This window comes from Lagopus muta, chromosome 3 (assembly GCF_023343835.1).
Source record: "Lagopus muta isolate bLagMut1 chromosome 3, bLagMut1 primary, whole genome shotgun sequence".
NCBI classification, from domain to species: Eukaryota; Metazoa; Chordata; class Aves; order Galliformes; family Phasianidae; genus Lagopus; species Lagopus muta.
The window spans coordinates 41295867-41321624 of NC_064435.1; the positions used below are offsets into that span (position 1 = coordinate 41295867).

The 25758-nt window shown below is 38.5% G+C and overlaps 1 protein-coding gene across 3 annotated transcripts in view; it reads right to left on the reverse strand.

The window, feature by feature from the left end:
* The window catches only part of SPIDR (scaffold protein involved in DNA repair), a 198857-nt gene that overhangs the window by 53552 nt on the left and 119547 nt on the right, over positions 1-25758 (reverse strand). For all 3 annotated transcript variants that reach the window (XM_048939560.1, XM_048939561.1, XM_048939562.1), the window contains exons 9-10: positions 16026-16230; positions 14084-14334 (exon numbers count right to left, since the gene is read on the reverse strand). In XM_048939560.1, coding sequence (XP_048795517.1) covers positions 14084-14334; positions 16026-16230 — 456 coding nt within the window. The remainder of the gene's footprint in view (positions 1-14083; positions 14335-16025; positions 16231-25758) is intronic.

The following is a 25758-nucleotide window of genomic DNA, read 5'->3' on the forward strand; positions in this document are numbered from 1 at the left end:
GATAAGCCTTCAGCTGTTCAGTACTGCAGGGCAATGAAGGAGTTGAGCAAGGAGGTATGAGCTGAACATTCTAAATTATCAGCACAACTCTTGTTGAAAATCAGAACTGCCATCATTCCATAATAAAAATGGCTTCCATTGGATCTTTATTATTTTATTTTAAATTTCCCGTTACTTTATTGGAGAGTTTAGCCAGAAATGCCAGTGTTTTAAACCGTAGATGAACACTTTAAAAGAATTAGCATTACCACCTCTTTCACATATCACCATCCTGTCAGCTCACATGGAAAGCTGCCCAACAAGACCATCATACTCACTGCTTGCAGCTTCTCCTAAGATTTCAACACACTCATCCTTGACCTAAAGTGCCCAGTGTGGGAACACTCCTCCAGTCTTACCTTCCTCTCTTCTCCTTCCCTATTTAGAAAAGCCTCGCCAGCCAACACTTTCTCCACAAGATGAAGAAAACCTGTGAGTTTGACTAAGTACAAGAACACGTTCAGAAGCACTAGCAAATTTACTACTGAGAACAAAACATCAGAATTTTTAGATTTTACAATATGGAGGCTTGAGCAAATGGGACTTGACTTGTGGAATAAGCTGTTAGTTAAAGGTCACTTTAATTGGAAAAAGAAAAAAGAGCAGTTCAGGCATTGTCAAAGTTCCTTTATAGAAAGACTGCTCCCATTTGGCAGCTTTCACTGCTCACAACCAAAATGACAATTGGTTTTCAGACACACAACTTCCGTTTTAGCAGAAACCATCAATTGAGATTAGTCCGGAAGCTGAATACAGCTCTGTATTTTCAAACAGATGTAGAGAGAAAAAAATGTTGTCGGTAAATAGCACAATATGGACAATAATGGAGATTTTTTGTTTCCTTCACTGCCATACCATACATGTTATTTAACAGTGAAATTTCAAGAAATCTTCATCAGGTTAATGCCTCATCAATCCAGCCATATGAGATATGTGGCAGTTTGCCTGCAGTGCTCACATGCATTAGTATCATCATCAATTTTAACAGATGAATGAAACAAATTGGAAATGTTGGTGTAAACAAGGGAACTTGTAAATAGTCTACAGAAATCAGTGCTAACTTATTCTGCTGCCTCTTTATTAATATTGTAGTGTAATGCAGATGGCTTAACCTCACCAACAAGGTCTCCAATCCAACATCTCATTAAAGCTCCCTCTTTTTCAGCTTCTATTTAATTTGTATATCTACATCCCAAGACAACTGTCATATTTTTTATAAGCAGGCAGCATGATTATTTCTGAGATATGCTAACACGTCATATGTACATACACACATATATATGTATATGAAAAGAGACAAGGAAAAGATGCATCAAACTATTTTACAAAGAGGCCAAGAGAAGAGAGTTTTCTGGCAATTATTCATCATCAGGAGCAAGGTATATGTGAAAAGATTAGATAAAATTAGTAGCTGTCGACCTAATACTGCCTGCTGACAGAAATTGTAGCTTTATCTCTCCCCTATACTTGCCTCCCTTACCATGTGCTTCATTAGGATGCTACTGACAAAACACACAAGAATAATATCCTCCCCTCAGTTTAGCCATCAGAAAAACTCAGGGAAAAACTCCAGCCAGTGTGTGATGACACTGCATGCGTCATTTCTGTGTACCTAATAAAAACAGTTTATGAAGCATTTAGGAGAATAGTAAACATGAATAAAAAATGTTTTCTACCATCACAATGAGCAAATGTTTCCAACAGTTGTACTGAATGACTGAATTTTGTTAGTTTGCATTTAAAGGAAGACTGTGAGAACATCAAAGCCCTACTTTGCCTGAGCAAGTGATTCTTCTGGCCCTCATAAGACTAGCAGACTTACAAATCAGAATGAACTGAACCTTGACCCACAATTGTAAAGGTAATAGTGACCCAGATCACAGAACACACTCTGTAGGAAAATCTAGAAACTGCTGATACAGGAGGTTTCCCACCTGTACTCCGAGGTTTCAGCTGTAGGCACTGAACACATATAATTCATGACCTGCACTTCCATAGCTTCACAAGGCTTTCAAGAGCTTGTCACATTCTTTTCAAGTGGATCATTAAGGGTGGCGTACCTAAATGGATGGGTGGAGGAAATTTATCTGAACAGGAGATTAGAGGTGATTCAATTTTGGGAGATAACCTTATTTTTTTTTTTTACTACAGTTCAACTATGTGAGTTGACATTGGCATCTGGAGCTACTCAGCAGTTTCACATACAGATACTGTTGTGCAGATGAAAAAGAATAGCATTATAAAACTTCTCATTGTGTACCATAAAGGTATACTTCTGACGATGATGGCTGATGTAATCAGCCATTTTTATGAGAAATCTAGGCTGAACAAGGGAGATGAAAACTACTTACAATGCTCTGGTCTTGAAAGCTCATCATTAACAATTGGTGGGAGAGTGATAAAGATAAAAAGAATGGAAATTCATGACAAGAACATTCCATGATGACCTAGCCCCTAACCATCTACTCTGGTCTCTGCAAAACACACTGCAAGTAGCACCAAAGGACCTGTGAAGAAGAGGAATAGCAATTGTCTTGAGAACAATCTGTGTCTCTTAGAGGAGGAAAACTTGAGAGGGAAGTCAGCCCTTGAACTTGGAATTCCAAAGTTTTAACTATTAAAGTGACTAAACTAGCTTTAAGAGAGCAATATACTCATTTCACACCTTCCACAGAAATGTAAAGTAAAGGGTAAATGACATTTCTTACTTCTTTAGGTCCAGGCAACCTCTACCATTGCCTAGTTAAGCAAAGTTGTCAGAACTGCTTGGGAAACATGGATTGAGCAGGAAAGGAAAGTGTCACACTGACGCAAATACCAGAGCCCATGGTGCTTGTCATACTGGAGCTCTAAAAACAGCACTACTTGTGCCCTTGTGCCTTCCTCATTCTCTGTTTTGCAGTTGCTTTTGTTATTTATTTTTAAACACCCTTCTGACTAACTATCTTCCAAAATAGCAGAAAGAAAAAAAAAAAGCAAAAAAAAAAACAAAAACGCAAGAACTGGGGGAAACCAGAGAAGGAAAGCTGAGCCATCAAATCCTCTGGGCCAAACCCTTAGGTCCAATTCATCCTAAGATGCTTCCAGCCACTTACATCATAGCAAAAAATCTAGCACTCCAAACTGGTGTATCCAGGACTTGTAGAAATATTGCTTATGCCCAATTCATCCTAAAAGCTAAACAGAAAGTACTTTTTGTAACTGTAGCTGCAAAACATTATTTAAAAAGGAACAGCTTTTAAACATACAGTAAGCTATTTAAATATGTAAATCTTTCGATTTGCTATGCTAAAACTTTTAGCATAAAATCCCTTTGAATCCTGGAAGGTGAGTTCATTAAAAAGGTGCACGCTGTTCCAGCATATATCCTATGTCAGCACAAACAGCCTTCCTGTAAACACGCAGCCATGAGGACCATGAGTAACAACTCTGTTTCCATCAGAAACCCTTTATCCTGCGTAAGAGGTCTGCACGCTAATAGATGTCCCAGGCTAATGTTAACTAGCTACAGCTGGCTCGCGGCTATAAAAAGCATTAATGAAAACATAAATACTAACTTCTCTGCTTCCCTCAGCCTGCACGTCAAGGCTGCGCAAAGGCATCACTTTCCAAGCGGTCTGTGTGAATGAACGGGCTGCTCTGAACCAGCTCGCTCTGGTTCCCCAAAGTTTGTTTACTGAACAGCGTGTGCAGAGACACTGAGCACAGGGCGAGGGGAGAGCTGCACCACGTGTCTGCCTGGCGCACCCTGCAAAGCCTCCTGCTCTCCAGAGCCACGGGCTTTTGGTGACGGCTCCACAGGGGAAGGAAATGACTATTAAGTGAGGAGCTGGCCTATGGACATAAAAATGTCAGTCTGAAGCTGAACACGCTCCGATTCTCCCAACATAATCGCTTTGCTTTGCTGTGATATTGCTTTGCTGTAACGTTGCTATGCACTTTGTTACAATAAATAATGCATGCGGTGACATACGCAGATCACAGGAAGGACGCTGCATATGTTAGAGCTCTGAGCCTCCTCTAGCTTCTCGCAGGACTGATTTAGTTATTGTGCCAAATATAAAACTAAAATGCAGGAGAAAAAAAAAGACTCATATGTATCAAATACATATACAGAAAAGGGAAAGACAGCTACTTCTGTTTAATGGATAAGAGGACGCATGCAACTTCATGCAACAAATTTGGACAGAAATATCAGGACGTCAATGTGCTACAATATTCAGCCATTTGTTGTTCAGACAAGCTGTGTGCACATTCTTGGTTATTCTCTGACTGTGGTGCTATTTAAAAATTGTTAATTTTGCCCTGAAAATAGTGACTTCCAGCTCCTGTACACTTCAGCACGTGACCTCAGACAGACAAAACCCCCAGGTCTATGCTGGGAGACCAGATATGCTGTTCTTTGCTACTCCTTCCTGCTAAGCACATCTCTCTTCTGTCCCATACTTGTCTCTTTCCAGCTTAATTTTGCATCTCAAAACACTGGATATTTATCTTATAAATTCAGCTTTTGGAAGTCCCACCAGTAAGTAAGAATAAGAGCTAAAGTTATTCGTTTTAATTTTTATAAAAGAAATCTATTTCTATATGATGAGACATCTTGGATTCCTCATCCTAAAAGCTTAAAAAAAAACCTCATTTCCAGATATAATAATCTCTCATCTTCACAATTCTCATGCTCAATGCGTAACTTCTGTATTTCCTCTGACTACACCACCCAAACTGCAACCATGTGTGTCACCCCCAGATTTAGCTTCCACAGATTTAACAGGGATCCAACTCAGGTTAGAACAAAATACACTTGTCTACACCAGGGTTCCCTAAATGCCACATACAGACACGTTATCTGACACGGTACAACCCTCTGCAAGCATTTTAAAATTTTGATTTGACTTCTCCTTCTTCTCCTCAGTGAGTAAAATCCGATTTCCAAGTCCCTTACTTAAAATCTTCAACACCATTAACACTAGCAGAGTTTCTTCCTGCTTACACTATTGAAATGAAAACAGGCCGAGAGCCACCAATTTTCTCAGCCTCTGAAACATTTGCTTCAAATGACAGTTTTCTCAGAATGCTACGGCTACAATTGACCCTGCCCAAAGTGGACGCTGAGTCTGATACACAAGAGGATCAGAGCACATATGGATGAGGTAGTCTTGATAACTACTTAAAAGCTCAGGCTGCAACAAGAAGCTTTGACAGTATCTAGCTCCCTCCCTCCCTCATTTAGAATTAAATAGGAATAATAGAAACAAAATATATTTTTGCAAAGATTAGGCACAGAATGTTTTTGTGGACAAGCAAAATGATCTGTTAATTTATAGCTCTATATAGGAGGTGTGACATTGCTTCTCATTCCAATCAAACCAATCTCCTGGCACATTTTTCCTCATGTCAAGTGGAGTTCACAAATTCTGGCATTAGTTCAGAGGCATCAGAAAATGCATAACCTATCCATGTAAGACAAAGACAGAAGCACCTGTAAGTGCTGTGACTACACCGTATTTGAATTCAGCGATGGGAAAACTCAGTATCTCAGAGAAAAAGTTCACTGCAGGACCTACATAGGCTCAATAGGAATTGCAGAATTCCTATTGAGGAACATGCAGAAGAAAGGTAGCTCCCATAAAATGGTATCTGAACAATCTTACAGCCACTCTCACATTCCCCCTATGAGAACTTCAACTCTGTGCATTACTTCCTTCTCCAACTAACTATCACACACTGCCTTGCCCAGGATTGTCATTGCATGATCCCAAGTACTTTTTCCATCCCTGTGTAAATGGGACTCCAGTTATGGAAGGGACTGCCCTTCCACATGTCAAGCCAGCACTTGTAAGTGATTGCCTTTGATCTAAAATAGTTGGGAAACCACTGAAAAAGTGCTGAAGAGTTTAACATTCTCATAATTAGTTCCTTAAAGTCATCTTCCTATGTATCGGTGAAGATAAGACAAGATCATTTGCAGTAGCAGCCCAAGCTCCAAGTGCCAAAGTGCAGCACAAATTCATGCAAAGTGAAAAAGCTGTACAGACTCTCATTGCATCTTGCACTGAAACTCTGCTCCTAATTGCTACCTGTATTTGTGCCCACGTGAAACTCAAAAGATCATGGGCAAAGAACCAAGCATGAAAATACAGAGAAAGTGCCTGCTGCTGCTTTCATTTCCATCTTTGCCTCCTGTCCACTGCTGCGGATCCAAGGAAGGTTACAGGGATCAGTTGATCCTCTCACCCAGTAGTTCAGGTGGCTGTATGAAGTCAGCTTTCAAATGTAGCCTTTGCACCTCAAGTTTTATGGATCAGTAAATGCCTCTGAACTGGAGTAACAGCTCCACAAAGACATTTACAGTTGGCTGGTGGCTGCCTGCTGGGTTAGATTAGCACCTGCAGAAGGGAAGGATCTGGAGCTGCTGGTGTGAAAGCCTCCTCAGTGACGGGCATACCACCCAAAGTAAGCACACCAGAGTTGAGAAACCACTGATACAGATAAATAGTTTTTAAAATATGTATACAAAATCATGTTATCATGTGATACTGAATGAAATACTGCAAGCATGACCAAAAATTACCTTTGCAACTTCATATCGTTCTTGCTCTGTTTAATGTGAAATCTCTCTGAAATATATTTCGTATTCACTTTTAGCCTTAATCACTTCTAAGGCAGGTCATCCAAACAAGTTCACACTGCAGCCAAATACAGGCCTCAAAAAAAAAATATCCGAACTCACTGAGTTACAAAACCTTTTGGAATAAGTATTACATAGTAAATAAATCAGGTGAATAGTTTCATTTTTTTCTGCTTTAGGATGAAAATTACAAAAATAACTCAATCTCTCAACCACCATTCCACTCAAGTCTTAACACTGTGAATTCATCCCAGGTTCACTCTCATTTTAGGTGTATGTTCTTCTCCCCATTCCAGGAAGCACTAGCAAAAGAGGGTGCTCAGGCATTAACTGCAGTGTTTTGGAGCATTTCATCACAGTCAGTATGGACCCTCACCTAGCGTGACACTGCTGACTTGCTCTGGCTGAGAAATGGAACAAGAATAGCAGGCACTGCAGCCGGTCACAACTTGAAATAGACTGGCACGTGAGATAACACTTAAGCATTCCCAGCACTTGGAAGTTACCTCCCAGTTTTAAGCCACAATGCCTACCAAAACAAATTTAGATGGTCTTCTCTGAAAAACTTTATCTTTTGTATCCCATAAAAGAAAGTGTACAAGAGTTTATGATACATCTATACAGGTCTATGCCCCCAGAGATATTCAGACCCTTCAAAATCTGACTTTTCTTAACTACTGGAGTGTGCCCGTTATTTTAAAACCACACAGGACAGTGTATTCTCAGCTTTATACTCCCTGGGACAAGAGACTTCCTTCTTCCCAAGAGAGTGAGATTATGTTCATAACACCCTTCCAAGGAGTAATAATTTGTTATACCCAAATCAAAGCTTTTTTGAAGTTGATGACAAAGTTATTCTTAAGAATCTTCCCTTTCAAAAACTTGCTACCCTGACATTTCTTTGTATGCTTGCTAGTCTATACTGGTACTCATGTTTGTGCATACAAAGACAGTTTATGTGCCCAAATTGCATAGAAATTAAATGTTATATCTGGGTGGTTTAGATTTCTTTCTTATCTGTTAGCTCAACATGTGTCCATCTAGGTATTTATAACATTTATCACTGCTCACGGTCCTTGACTTCTGCTGTACCATGGTAGCAGGAAAACAAATTCCAGAGACACAATCTGGCTTTTATAAAAGTTTTGGAGAGCTCCAGCGTGACTTTAACACTTCCTCCCAGGCAGGACTGAAGTCATGTATTCAGTGAAAGGTAGGGGTGTAAAATACATGTGGACATTTTCTGCTCTCAGTTCTGCCAACCACATAACTTCCAGAGATATAAAAATTCAAGGGGAAGAAAGGTCAAAAACAAGGGAAAGATTCCACACCTTTTATGTAGGCCATCTTAGAATAATTCTTGACAAATAACAGGCACTAGAAAATTATTAGTCCTGGTTTATCCAGGCAATGTACAACAATACATTCCCTGACTGTGGCTCTAGGGGCAGGAAATTACCTTTCCAACTGATCACTTCCTACTCCCTAAGCTGGTCTCCTTTATGGGATAACATACGAAGGACCACATTTCCCTTCCTGTGTTCCCTGCTTACATATTTCTTTCAAAATAGTTGGTTAGGTGAATGCAGCCATGAAGTAGAGAACAGTGGGAAATGAGGCGTTGATATGCAATAAAACCTCCCCACGTTTCTGAAGTTCTGTATGCAATTAATCAGATGTGGGAGGAGTGGAAAGGCACAGTTACACGGTAAGTGGTGGTAAATATATAACTCTATGTAACAATACATGCTATTTATCTTTTTCATTATTATTTACATATATCTGCAATTTCTCTATCATGGGGAATATATCACTAATCAGAGCTACTCTTTGTTCTTGACCAATGGAAGACTCTTCAGAAGGTAGGGAAGGTGTTTGACTTCTGCTAAAATACTGGCACTTTTCTGCTTACTCTACTGACTGCTTCATTATAGAGAAGAGAGAAGTTAGAAACCAGCATGTCCTTTTTGCTAGATGGATACACGGACATGCACATAGCATTGGTTATCTGGCAGTTGATCTGTGATCCTGACCATTTGCTTTCCAAAGAGACTAAATCTGTGCCATGCTTGTGGTCTATACTGGCTACTGTCTTCTTAAGACACGTCAGCAAGCTTACTTCTGCTCTGACATATTTTAGATCAGTGGCAAATTATTTAATCACTGATTCCTAGTGCAGAGCTGGTATACATTGTAGGGGGGGAAGGGGGATGTTCTGCAGAGTATATCAGATAACAGTGCTCTCAACTTGCCCTTGGACAGAATAAGATTATGTAAATATTTAGCACTGAAAAATAAACGGTAACGTCAAATTAACAAATTCTTGTACTACACTGGCACTGGAAGAAGCCCAAGTTCCATCTATCCATCTGCAGCAACAAAAGCAGGGAAAATAGACTTTTAGGGCTACCTGGGCAAGTGCACAGGGAATCCACAGTGTTAAATATGCAATACAGTTTAATGTGTCAGCTAGATAACATGATACCAAAGCTGTTTTTCCAAGTCTTTTGTCTTTACTCTTTGTTTTGGTAGCTCCAGTTTGAGAATTACAAAAGAGCAGGGTGGAAGAAAGAAGGAATATCCAAGTGTCAGAGAGTCTTAAAAGTGCTTTAAAAAGAAAACAAACAAAAACTTCAAAGCAGAAACAGGTTCCTAGACCTTGAACCACAGCTGTTATGAGAACTATTACAAGCCTGTCAAGTAGCAATTAGACTACTTTGCAAGAATATTAAAAGCACAGTATCTTCATTTCCGAGAAGGGTCTGAAAAAGGGAAATCAGAGAGAATTTCTAGCTCATGGAGTACTCTCTACTGCACTTCAGTTACCTATTTCCTGTTTACTTCCCACTTGAAAAATCACATCCCAGAAACATAATGTAATTTTAAAAAAAAAAACCTTGCATTTATGACCATCCCATTTAAAATGTTTTGTTGGGAAAAAAAAAAAAACAAAAAACAAAAAACAAAACTCAGAAAAAAAAACAAATGGAATGCTGTAAACAGATTTAAGTCAGCCACAAAAAACACTCTGACAGATGTTAGCATCTGTGAGCATGGATTTTTCATGACAGTCCTTTGCAATCTGGGCTATTTTCAAATAAGATTTCTATTTTTTTACCCTCCTCTCCCTAGTCCTGCCCCCCCCCCCCCCCCCTTTTTTTTTTCCCTTCCCTTTCCTCCCCCCCCCACCCCCTTTTTTTTTTTTCCCCTTAAGTATGTCTTATGAAATTGAAGGTAAGTTTTCCATGCCAGAATGGTTACTTTTCAATACTGCTTTTCAAACTGGTCTACCTTCTCAAAACGCTAGTTGCAGCACTTGATGCTCAATTTTTAGCAATGCAAGCAGCCAGACAGGTTAACATGTTGCCTACATTCATGTTAAGATAAGCAGCAAAGACCATCAAGAAAGAGAGGAGAAAGGAAATCAAACTTTGAAATGAATTAGTTCTACGGGATTACCCTTTGCCAGTAAAGCTGTTCTAAGCAGAATCACACAGGAACAGACGACACAGAAGCTTGCAACAACTTGGGAGAGTGTAATGAATCCCAGCAATAGACATCAATGTTTCCATTCAGAAAGAGAAACGTTACTTTCCCCACACTCCTGCTTCTTTGAGCCACTCTAACAAATGCTTGGCTCTTCTACATATTTTGCTCCCCAAGGGTCCTACTTGCACAGTAGCTGGTCTTTCTGCTTCTCTAAGATGTGGCAGATTGAAAACAAAATAAAAAGTAAAACTGAAAGAACTATTGATGGGTAGTGGATAATTTTTTAATGTAAATGTAGAGTCTTTCTTTTGTTCTTGGAATACATTCACGGTAGCCTTGAAAGTTAGCTTTCAGGTGGGAAGTAGGTCAAAATATACGCCAAGAGAAGTGAACGGAACATTTCTTTACTCACCCACAAAGATTTTAAAATCTGGATTCACAGCTATAGCCAGCATTGTTTTATTTTAGAAGTGCTTAGCTTTTCCTTCTTAGGAGACAACACCCTTCTCAGCCCTGCTTCCTAACCCAAATCTTGTGAGATTGGGTTTCTGGCCAGTTTAACCCCCCTACCAGTCCTGAAAACGCATCTATTTTAGTTTCACCAACTATCACACAATGATCCCTGTCCTTTAAGGAACAGAACTGACTGTCTATTTTTTACTGAACTCGTGTGGCCCACTCAAAACAAACAGATACTGGCTAAGAGTAAAATCCAAATTATACACTGCTTTACCCTAGGAACGCAAAGTACAAGGCCGACAGAATGAGTCAGACACCTCAAAGCCAGAAAACTCCTCAGGTTGACAGGATTCTCTCTGGGATTCATGTACCCATAGTCAGGCCTTTTTCAGAAAGTCAAAATAATTCGTTTTTTGTGTTGTAGTGTACAACAAATACACGCTGTGTCACTTGTAAAAGTATCTTTCTCATCAGAAGGGGAAAAGGCAGCAAAAAGTATGTCAGGAATGCTGGAAAGGGGCAGACAGTCAAAGCAAGTCATACTTTCTTCCCTCCCAGCCTACCCCTCACCCCCCCGAAACTCTTAACTTAAGCATGAAAAGCCCATTTGCAAGAACAGCTAATTACAGGAGGGAAAGGCAAATGATTCAGTAATAATGCAGGGAATGTGAGAACAATTTAAGTATGACAGAAAATGGAGAACTTTTCAGGCGCTGGGTTTCTGAGCATCCTAAGAAAATGCTGAGACAATTCAGCTAAACACACAGTCTTACTGAAGTAGTAAGTAAAGTCAGACTTAAAGGCTTAACCATTTGCCTACCAGTGAAAGGCTATAGTCTATGTATTTATCTTCACAAACAACAGAAGATACATACCTATAGGCATTTTCCCACTTGAGCTTTAAACAATTCAATAAATCAATTTGAACACTAAAAACACACATTTCTCCCACAATTTGTCAGACTCTTTCTAGAAAGTGGATGCTTTGAACAAAATGCATCACTTCCCCTGTTTGACATTCCATGTCTCTGATTCTCTGTGTTTCTCATGCTCCCTGAGGCAACAGCACCTAGATTATACTGCATGCTACAACAGAATAAATACAACAGCCTACAACAATACAAATCAAGTAAATACTCACCTACCTTGATATCTAATTAGAAACTTATTTTTACAGAACAGTGAATTATCTTACAAATGTTGATTTTATGGCAGTTTTACTTTAGAAAAAGAAGTTAACAAAGAAAAAAAGGCTTTCTTTACAAAAGCATGGGCCATTACTTGGTTCAAAGGACTGTCAGAGGGTGTTGAACCTTTTTTACTCACTATCAGGTGACAGACAGACTTTTTTGATAGAGGAGAAATGTCTCGTGCGGATGCTTATCAGCCATGAAAATAGCAGCTGATAGATAAAGGAGTATGAGGTGTTTTCTGTTCTTCAATCTTTAAAAGTCTTAATTCTCCTTCTTTCAAAGACAAAAGGGGTTGATTTTTTTCTCTTCAGAGCACGTGGATGCAAAAGGCAGTTCTAATTGCTGCAAATGACAGCCACCAAGGTTTTTTTTGAACAAAAACATTGACAAAATTTGAGGAATTTCCAATAGGCCAGTTCAACAACTGCACATGGGAATACCCAGCTACAACATATTCTCTTTTTTTTTTTTTTTTTAATTTCTATTTCAAGTTTGGCATAAGAAGTGTAATCTGAGATTTGTGTTGTTTCACCCCATTCCTGTGAAGAGTGCAGACTCAGGCAGGCTAACTATCAAGAATTGTGTGATTGAGTGTTAGGCACACTTTTGGTCAGAAGTTGAAAAGTAATAATGGAGAGCTGTCATTTGTCCTCTGCTGGAATCAGTGGCGTTAAAAATCAACTTGAATAACAGACTGTCAAGTGCCCTGACTTTTGATCAAATGTTTTAGAAGAAAACCTACACAGAGGAATATGGTTCTCAGAATCAAAGACTGATGTGGGATTGATAAACACCCTTGCCTATCTTTTTTTTTTAATGCATAAAATAGCAAAAATTAAATTATAGAGCAATGACTTCACACAACAAGGTGTGCCAGCTATGTTTTTAAAATAATGCAAGTTAAACCCATGCAACTTTTATAAAACATGAGAGGCAAGGCTGTTGACAATTACTTTTCTGAGAGTGATTACTGAATATGCTTCTTAGGAAAGAGCAATCTTCCTAAATTCCTCTTGGAAAAATATTATTGACCATTGAGTGCCATACATTGGTCCACATCCAGTGGTTTACAAGGTAGTCAGAATTAGGAGAATTCCAGTACTCCAAAAACTCAAGAAGGACCTGTGAACATGGTACAACCATCAGCAGTGTGGCTTAGAGGAACTGAAATTCTTCCAACCTTTGAAGAATTTCTTCAAAGCCCATTGCAAACTACATTTGCAGTTCTCAGAAGGATCTTTCAAACTAATTGCAGGAAGAAAGATCTCCTAATAGAGATCTACAGTCTCCTTGAAAGACTATACTTACAAGCTTAATAAAAGCCCTGCCACTGTAACTTACTTTAAGTTAAAATAAAGCTTATAAAATGTTAACCCATCTAGAACCAGAAGTTAGCACAAACCCTGGAGGAAGGAAAAACAACAACAGACACAGTAATCTTAGATCCAGAGTTGCTGAGAAAGACTTGAAAATCTATCTTTGGTCTCAAACTTTGAGGATTCTAAAAGGTCGAAAGGGAAAACTTCCCTGTCTATCTTTTGTACTGACAAAAACAAGGTCTCATTTCTGACTCCCTATGCTAAAGGCAGACCAGTGTCAGGATGCAAAGATTAAAATAGAAGCAGCTGAGAACACTAATCTAAATCTGTATGCTCTACAGTTTTGCATACAAGATTCCTGATTGGTGTTAATGTTTTGACACCAGATCACTTTTTACTATGGAGCAGATGAAGTGCCATGACTTCTGGACTTCCAGAAGTCAACGGGAGTGGCTTCACAGTGGCAGTTTGCATGTGTTTGCCTGCGTTTCTCATGCGAGGTCTGATCAAAATACCATTTTAGAAAAGCCTTTTGCTTCTCCATCTCTCCCTATATTTCTCCTGTCTTCCAAGAGACGACTCTATGAGCATAATTCACAGTAGAACATACTGGAGACTGGAATAGGTAAATGAGACATGTTTGATACAACACTTACTCTGTAAAACAAAAGAAACAGTATAGAATGCCCATGATCATCAGTGGTTCCCCTTCATGCATTTTCAGTCTTCCTGTTAGTTGCTGATGCAAATACAGAGAGATCCCTCCCTCCCGTGGACAGCATTACTTCTATTTCACACTGTATCTATTAAAAGACTATTGAAAATCCTGCACCTTGTTGAATGTACTTATTTCGTGGAACCTGAAGGCTAAGAATGACAATTCCAAACTCCCTCCTCTTTGGTTTCTCATACATAACAGGCACGTTAGGATAACTCCCACACATCTTATTACTTACCTAACATTTAGTAGATCTGAATTTATGATGGGTGTAGCACAGACAGGCTTGTTTCCTTGAATTTGGCTTCTGAAACTTTCTCTTGCAGGCAAATAGTACACCCTTTGGATAACGACTCGTACCTGCACTTCTCTCCATCCCACTGCTCCTTGGCTTTCCACCATTTCAAGCAGAGAATCATTAACAGCACCCAGTGCTAAGGGATGCTTTTTAGGATCACAGGTGTTATGGATTTGTGGAGCACAAGCCACCTGATGAAGGAAAATCCATTAACAGAAATATTTATTGGGACGGTGAAACTATGGAGTGCTAAAAAGCACAACATAAAAAAATCTCTGCAAGAAATACAAGGTCAGTTTCAAAATACTTACTGCACACAAACTGACTTACATACTATCGACCAATGTTTATTGGGGATTTTTAATAAACAGCTAAAGAGACTACAGCACATAGCACTCTCCTGTATTGATTGCTGCTCTGGAATGAGCTAAGTCAATCCATGAGAAATTAGGGCAACAGTAGGAGGAAAAGAGAACTGATACTAGTATTTATGATTCTTCCTCTTGAATAGTTTCATTTTTACTTTTCCAGTGTTCTGTTTCTCCCTTTTCTAAAAGAGAGGTAAAACCTGTCTTGAATGCTACAGATTTTCACACTTATGTGAAAATGAACAAGTGTCTAGAAACTTTAATGTAAAATGTTTCAAGTAAAATGTTTCAATTTAAAAATTAGATGATTAATGAGAAGTATAAAAACTTAATCTCAAAGTACAAACCTTAGTCCACCCTTTAGCTATTTCCCAAATGTATTTTAGAAGTACAATCCTCTAAACTTCCCAAATATATATCATGCACAAAATTATGTTTTATTTTCCCTCAGTTTAAATGAGAAGTTGCATTAGTTTTCATTCTAAAATAAATCTTTTAGTAAAAAAACTGATTGCAAGTATGAACTAACACTCTATGTACAAGCTCCTTACCAGCAGAAGCCAAAATCTTATTTTCAAATAAGAATAAATTCAATACAATGAAACATGTCTAATGAGTTTTAAGTGAGATGGTTTTGCTAGGAAGTATCAGGGAAAGAATTAAATTGCTCTGTTTTTCACATACTATAGAAGCAGCTCTCTACCAGATGGACCTGCAGCAAGAAATTAAATTAGGGTTTGACTTAGGCAACTGCTTCATTCTTACACTTATAGATGGAATTATATACATATATATGTATATATACGTAAGACAAATAAAACAATGACACTCAGTGTTGTTCCTGAGATTCTTGGGACCAAAATTCTCAAATGCTAACAATGATTTTTGGGTGGACAATACAAAAACTTCAAACAAATCTTTAAGAAAGTGTTGGTGCAAACTATCAGATAGCCAAATCACTTAAAATACTTCAGCTTGTACAACAGCTGGAGAGTCAGCAGTTATTTTGATATAAACAAAGTTATAACAGGAAAGAAAACAAATTGTAAAGATGCTGGAAAGGAGGCTGGTGTTCCCAACTGATGCATTAAATAAAGAACAGGACAGACTAGGAAATGAGTTCAATAGGAGTGGGAAAAGGGAATATTTATTAAAAATAATATCTCAGCTGATACTATCTTAGCAGTTATCAGGAAATTGATTTTACTTCAAATAAAATTTCGCTACTCAGCTATATAGAATAAAATAAAAATGTATGAAAAAACAAACTACAATTACTATTTAACACAGTAGTGAGATTTCAGCAAAATAACCTCTCAGCAGTTCAGCCGTTAGATGGGCCAGAAGCCTCTGCTAAGAAAATATTATTAAAATAAACATCACATATTATTCAGCCTTAGTTAAATGAAAGCGGAAACTGAACAGGTCAGTAATTTTTGTTTTTGTTATGATTTCCAAACATCTGCTTGCCAACTTCTTACAAAATGCTGAAGAACCCAATGAATGAGCCTTACCTGATTATTTGAAGATTCCTGGGGTTGCTTGTCAAGGTCATCTAGTTTGAATGTCTGTGCCAAAGATACAATATTCTTTCTAATAAGAATCTTTGTAGGACCCCGTGTCTTGCTTGTTTCTAAGTGTTCGCTGAGTAATACCTTCTGACTGAAATATGTATTCATGATAACAGGAATATCTGCATTCTTGAGAAGTAGTTTTTGCCTGGAAAAAAATAACATAATTGCCATTAAATCTAGTACAAGGTAAACTACAGATAAACACTATTTTCAGTTATGTTGTCTATTTCTCTCCGCTTTATTCTATAATTACCACTAAAAAACACAAAGTTGTATTATCCGACATTGCAAATAAGTCACCTCATAGATACATTCAGCTCGGATCAGCCCCGTGAGCTCAGGCACAGCCCTGTGCACCTGGGGACAGCATTCACCTGGTAGCAGTTTGGGCTGACAGGCCCCATGAACCTCATCCAGCTTCACTCAAACACTACTTGGTATCTCAGAATTGTCTTAGAGTACCAAGGACCCCTCCGTAAAGTTCCTGCGGTATAAGCTTGAAAAGGAAGATAATTCATTCAGTTCAGTATGAATACAGAGTGCTGGAGCTGCTGAACCCAGCCAGGCCTTTCAGAGAGACAGACATCCCTCTGCTCAGTACTTCCCATGAAGAAGAGTCCATTCTCACCAAGGCCACTGCAGAGCTGTTCCTGATTCTCGTCATTTTTTCTCAATGAAAATCATATGTTTTTCCTAGGATACACTGCATGTGATTTTGCCTCTTTATTCACTTCCTGTATGTTTGTTGCTGTCATTAACTTGGTCTCCAAGACACAGTTTTGGTTTCTAGTGCCAATCTAGATTACCAAATAGTTTCATATGCAGCAATTTCTTGCCTCACAAACTAAGGTAACAGTTGCAGAATGTCTAAATACAGCAGTAATTTAATGCCTAAGCAGGTCTCAATGTTGATACTGTTCCACACAATAGTACCAGAATCAAATATGTAGAAATACACATTTTATCCTCACAGGATACAAATCTACTGAAGTCACCTTTACAAAAACAGTCATCTCATTTTCTCAAGACCATCAAAGGAGAAACAAAATCCATTTGGTAAGTCTATTGCAGGCTATGTTTTTCTATTAGGTACAAAGAAATCAAGTCAACAGAATAGGAAAAGTAGCAACAGAGTGATAAATATAATCACCAATTTTATTTATAATTTGGACAATAATGAAACAAGATGATAATTTCTGCCCTTTAGAAAAAAAAATATATTAAAGAAGGCTTGCAACTTAATAAGTATAAATCATATACAGAAATTACAAAAAAGATGTATTGTTTCTATTTATTAACACTCACAGAAGTTATGATTTGAAATAGAAAATTCATGAAATGGAATAAAACTGACTACTGAATCCCACTGCAATGCCTTGCTACCATTTGGGAACTCTTAAGTAGGCAGCAGTTCATCCTTAATGGCCATCCAGTCCTTTGACTCCAAGGGAATTTATCGACATGGGTCCCAGCTCAGAAAAGTATGACAGTAGCTCACAAGGCTGCCAAATTCACATTGGCTGATAATTACAAGATTAAAACAGGAATTAGCTCAGTCAGCAAACCAAGACATCTCTGGTTCTTATGAGCTTTCTATGCCTCAGCTGCCATTACTCCTTTCTGAAGAATAAAAACCTATATAAAGTTGGTTACAGATCTCTGATCAGTTTTGGCTGCCTTTCCATGCAGATGTGGAATAAAAGTTTTAGCACCCGCTTTCTTGAGATGTCTGCGCTCAGACCCAAAGTAAACAGGAAATCTCACCAAACACGAGTCTGCTACGTCACTAATGCCAAAAGAATGTTTGTTTGATCTAAATAATCACATTCTCTAAAAAAAAATACTGACGTTAGCAGCAAATCATTCATAGGAACTCTGAGGTTTACGGTGTTACTTTTATCTTCCTGTTACAGATATATGATGAGGTTATACATATGCACACATATATATTTTTAAAGGCAGGTATGTTTTTACTGGTACTCAAATTATTTGTAACCATGGTTTTGCTATTTCTATGCCTCAATTACTTTTACAACTGCTAAGAGATTTCTGTGTTCCATTTTCATCATACCTTCACATGGATAATACCATTAACTAATGGCCAGTCAGCATTTCCACAAAGAATAAAAAAGAAATACATTGTCAGGACAGGCTCTCCCTTTCTTTCTTGTATTATTAGTTCACTAAAACTGGCCCTTTAATGGAGCTTTTCTTACAGACATTATTTTCTTACAGAGTATTTATCCACTGACTTACTTGACTATTAGCTAGGTCAGGAGTGTGATCACAGCCATCTACTTAAATCTTCCCTATCTGTCAATAAGCAGATTTCTCCCAAGAGGAAAGGAAAAGGATCAGTAATAAACAGAAATGATAATCAATTGAAATGAAAGAAATAAAAGTTAAGCTCACAATTCTGTATCCAGGTAGATGGCCAAATGGAAGTGTTTTCTATGTGTATGTATATATCCTTCCCAAAGAATGGCAGCTACAGGTGCATCATTTTTAATGTGCCTAAGCGAAATGAACACATTTCAGTTTTGGGAACAAAATAATAACATATTTCTAAGGTAACCTGCTTTACAGAAACTGTGATAAGATGCAAGAAACCATGAACAGATGAAGAAGATAAAGATGCTTTAAAAATCATTACAACAAACACCAATTTAAATACTGTGAAATGAACAGAAGTTTCTCTCCTTCATGTTTTTCACTGTGGAGATAAATTTCGTAAGAAATATTATAAGATAGAAAATAAATGAGACAAGCATTCCATGACAAACATGCTTAAGGTTGTGTGGAATGCCAGATGGAGTATCCCCCCACCAGATAAGACAGCTTGGTATCAGAGATACCGATCTCAGGATTTCCTTGACCACAGAATGACTGAGCCCCTAGCCCCTGTGATAGGTATTGCCACCTTCTGCCGCTGGATATGAGAAAAAAAATCACTTCCACAAACTGTGACTGTGGTCCTGAGCTTCATGTGTTGCCCCTGCTTGGGACCCCATAACCGATCCCCTCAACCTTCTGCATCTGTCCCATGTAGATTCTGTACAGTCAGACACAGGCCAGCTTTTACTCTGAGGGACTTAAGCATATAATGAGGAAAACATCTTGGTCTTCTGTTGTATTTAAACAGGGGAAAAAAACACAAAAATAAACAGATTTGAAGATGGCTTGAAGAGTTTCCTAGATGATTTTGCAGAACCCTCCTCACAGAGAAAGTGTTAAATGAGCATTTAAAGCCTTCTGTATCCTCAGTTTTCTTCTATCTGCTTCCCTGTAGATGTTTATTTTCAAAGAATGAAAAAGCCATATCTCAATATTCAAATTAAGCAGAAACAATGGAAAGAAAATGAACTTCACTACATGCTTAAAAAACCTTTTTTGGCACTCTCTGATTTTCTTCTGGCTCAGCAAAGTATATTTAAAGGTTGGATTAGACGTCCACTTCCTTAATAACTGCCTTTAGAGGAAAGGTTATTTGCAATGACCTGAAGTGGAGACTGTGAACTTTTTATGCTAGAGGACATTTTTTTCCCGGTATGCAGACAATCAACAGTTGCTGTAACTGGTCACATGCTAAAACAACATGAGGCAATGATGGTTTTTTTTTTTTGGTTTTTTTTTTTTTTCCTCTCTTGCAGCAGCTTCTCTCTCTAAGGATGGAGCTTGCTTTTTCTCTTCACCCCCCTCCTATGATGAAACACAGGAGCAGATATGCTTGCCTACTGCTCTGCTAATCACAGTCTATCACAATTTCAGGTACGAAACACTGCAGCAATTTATGCAAGGCGCAGTAAGAAGCTTCATCTCGAGGCAGGGTCCTGATCCCGCTCAGGCGGTCAGAAGGCTTGTAGTGTGGTTTGCTGTGAGCAGCCCACTGTGCTTGCTTTCCATCCACGCTCTCAGGCAGCAAGAAGTTCTGAATCTATGGCAGCAGTTAACTAACAAACCACAAACTTCCGCTCAGTTGTGCTGACATCAAACAGCGATGATGGTTCATGAACTTAAGATGACTTTGGATCACTTTAAATTCGAGAATTTATTCTTTGCTCCTTCTGGGTATTTTATTGGGCTTCCCCCACTCCCTTCCCCTTTTCTTCCACAAAGTACAAAATGCTTGAAGCTTTTTTTTTTTTTTTTTTTTTTTTTTTTTTTAAGAATACAGTATATTAGCTGAAAACTCTTAACATTTCAGCAACCTACAACATGCACTGTAATTATAAAACACACTCATTTCTAGATTCAAAACACTGATTTAGTAAGTAAATAAGATTTAACCTCAAGAAGAACAGTAGTCACATGTGAAGGCTAAAAGCAAGTCAGAACCTCACCCTGGTACCCAGAGAGCAGGAAGGGCCTTCCCCTGTAATGCATACCATACAAGGCCCATCCCTGATTTTCTAGAGATCATTTGTTTTGTCCAATATGGAAGAAGCTGCTCATGTTGCCTCTCACCAGGAGTTGAGTGCCATACGCAGTGTTTAATCTGCAAAATATTGTAACATGTCCAAGAAGTGTGATTCTGAGAAATACCTGAGCACTTCAATTACTTTTTTAAAAGTCTCAAGTCCAAACTAATCTCTGTGCACCTACCACCCAAGGACAATAACTATCTTCCCAATGGTCAGTTCAAATCAAAATACCATTTGGAACAAATTAACCTTATGTCAGGCCTAGAGCTCTCCCAAATACAGAATTAGCTACTTAGCAAAAACAGTAAAAAACAGTGTGACCAACATCCACAAACAACTATTCACTCAGCAGTGAGTAATATTACCACTCACACGCGAGCCTCCATCAGTCTCAATTACCATCAGTTGAACAATCTGTACAAATACCATGTTCACAACTTCACACTTCCATAAGCCGACTTTCCTTCCCCCAATATCAAAGGGGGGAAACAAAAGTTGGTGTGTCCTTCTTTGAAATTATCTCATTCAAAGCAACAGTAATTGTGGGACACAGTTCTTAAGACTGACTACATGCTTTTCTCCACAAAGAAAGAGTGTTAAGCATCTAGACCAATATCCAGAGTCACATACATCAAATATATAATTCTCTGCCTTTTCAGGTTTTCAAGGAAATGCAGCTTCAGCACTTCAGAACAGCAGATAAGAAGGAAAAGCTAATCAATATATGCCTAAATTGCTTACTCTTAGAATATGATGCATTTGTGAATAGCTAGACATTTGTTCAATATCTTTATTAAAAATGCATCTTATTAGAGGCTCCATTCCATGAATGCAACACAAAGATTACATAGCAAATCAACGCATATATTTCATTATAACCCAATTTACAACCATTTGTCACTCAACTTAAAGTGAAATACAAGTAGTGAGGAAAAAGAAAATCCATTGCACTGCAAGTTCCTCCTTCAAAATAACACTGTATTTCACAGCCAAATTATTTGTAAACCTAAGAAATAACCCTGATAAGAAATAACAGTACAACGTTTTATCACTATATCATTTTACTAATTTAAAATTAATTACATATAAACTAACCACTGGCTTGCCATAGTACTTCCTTTTGAAATGTGACACCTTGCAATGTGAAAAAGTTGGATGGAAAGTTTCGTATTTAAGAGAGCTCTGCTCTGTAAAGCTTGTGGTTCGCACTGCGCTCCTCCCTGTCAGTGCTCTCACCTCTGCAGGGAAGTGAGTGGGTGCCTCCTGAGGAGGACGTGCAGGTCTTCTGATGCAGGAAAGCACAGCTGAATAGCAAAGCAAATCCCATCCAGCTCTAGGAAATTACCACAATGACACACTTCAGCAAGACTGGAAAATAGGGATTTTTCTTAAAGCTTTCCAGCTACTTTCACTATGAGGAAAGCACCTGAAATTTCTAGAATTCTAGACAATTTATTGAAAAAAAAACTTAACTTTTGGCACCTACAACCATAACAAAATTCCACTCACGGGCTGCACAAAAATCATCTCCTGAGCTACAGGGGATACTACTTTTGAGAGAATTTGCTAAAAAATATACTTAAATTGTGTGTAAATCAGTTACAAAACTGTTATAGGAGTCTGAAGTTCTACCGGGTAAAACACAAAACAAAATGAAGCTGAGCACAATAAAACGTTAAACTTGAAAACTGATACAAAACAAGCAAAAAACCCAAGACTCCCACACACATGGAGGGTGTTACAAGTAACTAAGGAGATACAAATATCATGGTTATCTTTTCATAATCAAGATGTTATGAAAGAATTCTAGCTCGTATGTTTACTCCATATATCAACTTGTATCTGACTAGCCATGAGCTCATTACTCAGAAGACTTCTTCTATCTGCTCCCAGTGCTAAACTGCACGTAGAGTTCGAGGTAAACGAGGATGAAAGCTGAAGTCACCAGAAAGTTCAGTGATACATTGTAGGGATTCCAAAAGGAAAAACTCACCACCCAACCAAACAGTAAGGAAGAACAACTGAAGCACGCAAACTGCAAAGTAATGTCATACTAAAATTTGTGGGGAGTGTTAAGTTAAAGACAGCAAAAAAGGCCATAGCAGTGTCAGATCAGAGACTCATCTACCTCAAACCCACTTCCAGCAGCAAACTGCAGATACTTGAGGAAGACTACAAAATTAGAAGTAAGCCAGTAGTGAAAGTTCTCTAGAACACTCTTTTGCATTCTAGAGAATTCTAAAAACTTTCAGCTTACGAACTTAATGAAGCAGAAGCAGTGTCAACACAATTAAAGAATCCTCAGTACATTTTTCTTCCAGGAACTTATGTGCCTGCTTTTTGACTGCACGTACATTTCCAGCATCCACAACGGCTGCATCCACACGGCTCAACAGTCACTGTATATGCACGTGAGGAACCACTTCCTTTAAGCTGTTTTGAATCTGTCACCTAGTGGTTACACTGCTACTCCCCTACTTCTTGTTTTGTAGGAGTAACTACCCTTCTTGATACATTTCCTAATAGACATCCTCATCATATCTTTTCCCAGCAGCTGCTTTTTTCAGTGTGAAGATCCATAGCTGTTTTACTCATTTCTCATAGGGAAGCTATTCCATGCCTCTGCTTGTCCATCTTCTCAGATATGTTTCTACTTGTTTGAGTTGAGGGACTGACACTGCAACCTAAAAATGCACCACGAATTTCTAGTGACATAAGAATCTCCCTGGCTTCATTTCTAAGTCTTAGAGTTCTATACACTTTTTCTGATTGCTAGATGAAAACTAAGCTGGAAGATTAATGAAAGCATTAAGGGAAATGAGCTCAAGAGATAGAATGCTCACTTAGCAAGAGAGAGGTAATGGGATCAACACCCACATTCTCCACTCTTTCTCTGGGCAACCTAATCCAGAGCCTGATTTAGTTGGATGGCAAACCCGCCTGTCACAGGAGGGTTAAAACTAGATAATCTCTGATGTTCCTTTCAACCCTAGCCACTCTAGGATTCCATTAGAACCCTAAAAACTCAATCCTGAATAGTAACAATCCAGAGTCCATCATTTCATGTGAAATTTGAATTCACTTACAATTTCCTCATAAGACATCAAACCCTTTGTCCAGCCCCAGCTCTAGAGCACCCTACAGGAGAAAGAATATGCTCCCCATGTCCAGAGGACTGCAAGGACCACAGCTTGCAAATGAAGAGGAAGGAAATCTGCATTCTCTTGTAAAGAACTCATCCAATTCTTCATTCTTGACAGTGTGACACAATGGAGATCTGAGGAAACAACTCTGCTGCCTTCACACAGCACCACACCATGAGGTGCCAGAAGAGATCTGTGAGACCCATCCAGGCAGCTGTTGGGTCAAGCTGGAAGAATTGTTAGAGGAACTTTAACAAATTAATCTTTAGTTTTTTTAAAATATGTTTACCATATTTAAATACCATACTTAGTGGCTATTAAGAAAACCAGCCTTTTCTTCTACAAAAGCTTGGAAATTGTTATTTGCAAGGACATGCTTACATACATTCTCACCAAAGTCCTCAAGTGCACACAGTAATGAGAACAAGTACTCATACCTGAGCAAACTCCAGCATTCAGAAGACAGCTCGGTAGATGCATGCATTTGATTTTGTGTTTAATTATTAAACCTAACATTAAAACAAAACACAACAAAGCAAAACACATCAGATTCATTCTTGTACATTCCTCATTTGCCTGCTCTTCTCTGGGCACTTCCTATAGTTTCTTGGTGAGGCCACGCAACAAAACCACACTGCATTCTGATCTAGAGGTCATTTCTTATATGGATAAAGCCAGTGCTGTGAGTACCTCAGTACAGAGTACATGAAAACAAGATTCTGGATTGTTTTGTAATATAAATAAGAACACAAAGGGTAGCAAGTACTTGTTCAATGCTGCAGGGCACAAAAGCAAAGCAAGACTCCCCTTGAGCTAGTCAAACTCTGCTTAGACAAAGTACAAAGGGCAGCAGCCTGAAGATGTTAACGGCCCATGCTGAGCAAAAGGAGGTGGCTGGATTCCTAGCACAGAGACCTGTCGCCCAGTACTCTAGGGGATCCTTGCAAAAGTCTTAAAGCATGCTTACCTTTACCTTGATGCCCTTCAGCTTCACTGAGCTGCCCCTGGGCAGAAAAACCATTTTTTTCCATTGTGTTCCCTGTTGCCATTGATGCGTGTGTAAAAAAGGTAAGGGCAGTGTGGATAAGCCCTGTGTCACAAAAATTGTTGCAAGCAAAGAGTTGTTGGAACTGGAATCCTGTCTACAGGAATCCACTCTACACACACAGCTAAAAACACAGCAACGCCTGTGGCCAAAGCAGGATCTTTAAAGAAACATCTCTGTGCAGACACCCCGAGTAAAACACAGCAAGGGAAGAAAACTGGCTCAGTCAGCTGCAGTAACACTGTTGTTCTGTGTTCTATAAACAAAAACTTTTCAGGGTGTAAAACAGCCCTCAGAAGTCTACGCACTTTAAAGATCTTGGTCATGAATTACTTTCAGAGCTTCATTTTGCTTCTATGTAATAGTATATCTTCTACATTTAAAGCACAATAGATGGAATGTACTGCATAGCTCTCCCACAGCTAAAACAAGGAAAAACCCTCTAAGAAATTGAATGTAAATTTCAATATCCTCATTGCCCTTGCCCTTACTTCCCTCTCTCTCCCTGCCCCGCTCTTTTTTTTTTTTTTTTTGCAAGATCACTGCACTACTTTGAAGACAACTGTACAAAACCACCAACAACATTTAACTTTAATATTGAAATCTTACACTGGTGGTCTTCAGGCCATTGCTTAACTTTTTTTTGTTTCATTTCACTGAATACTTGCAATGACAAAATGACAATTAGCCACCAGACCATAGCTAGAAGAATTTTTGTACTGTATCACAGTATTTTCACACAACAGAAACTCTTTTTTGGATTGGTATAAGAGGGCTGATGATCTGGCACAGCAAACCCACTAAAGCAAAAACATGCATAAAAATCTGGATTGCTTCTTTTGTGATTGCATTAGGCTTTAGAAGCTAAACAGCTTCAGCATGTTCTAAGGTCATTTTCTTGTTTTAAAGAAAGGAAATGGTCTCTTCTTAAATCAGATAGAAGAAAAATTATGGAGGTATAATGCAGAGATAAAAGTCCTTAGTATTTAAAACAAAAAAACATACGTAACTATGCTTCTCTGTTTCTTTGCAATACTTCAACATCCATCAACATCCACCTACCA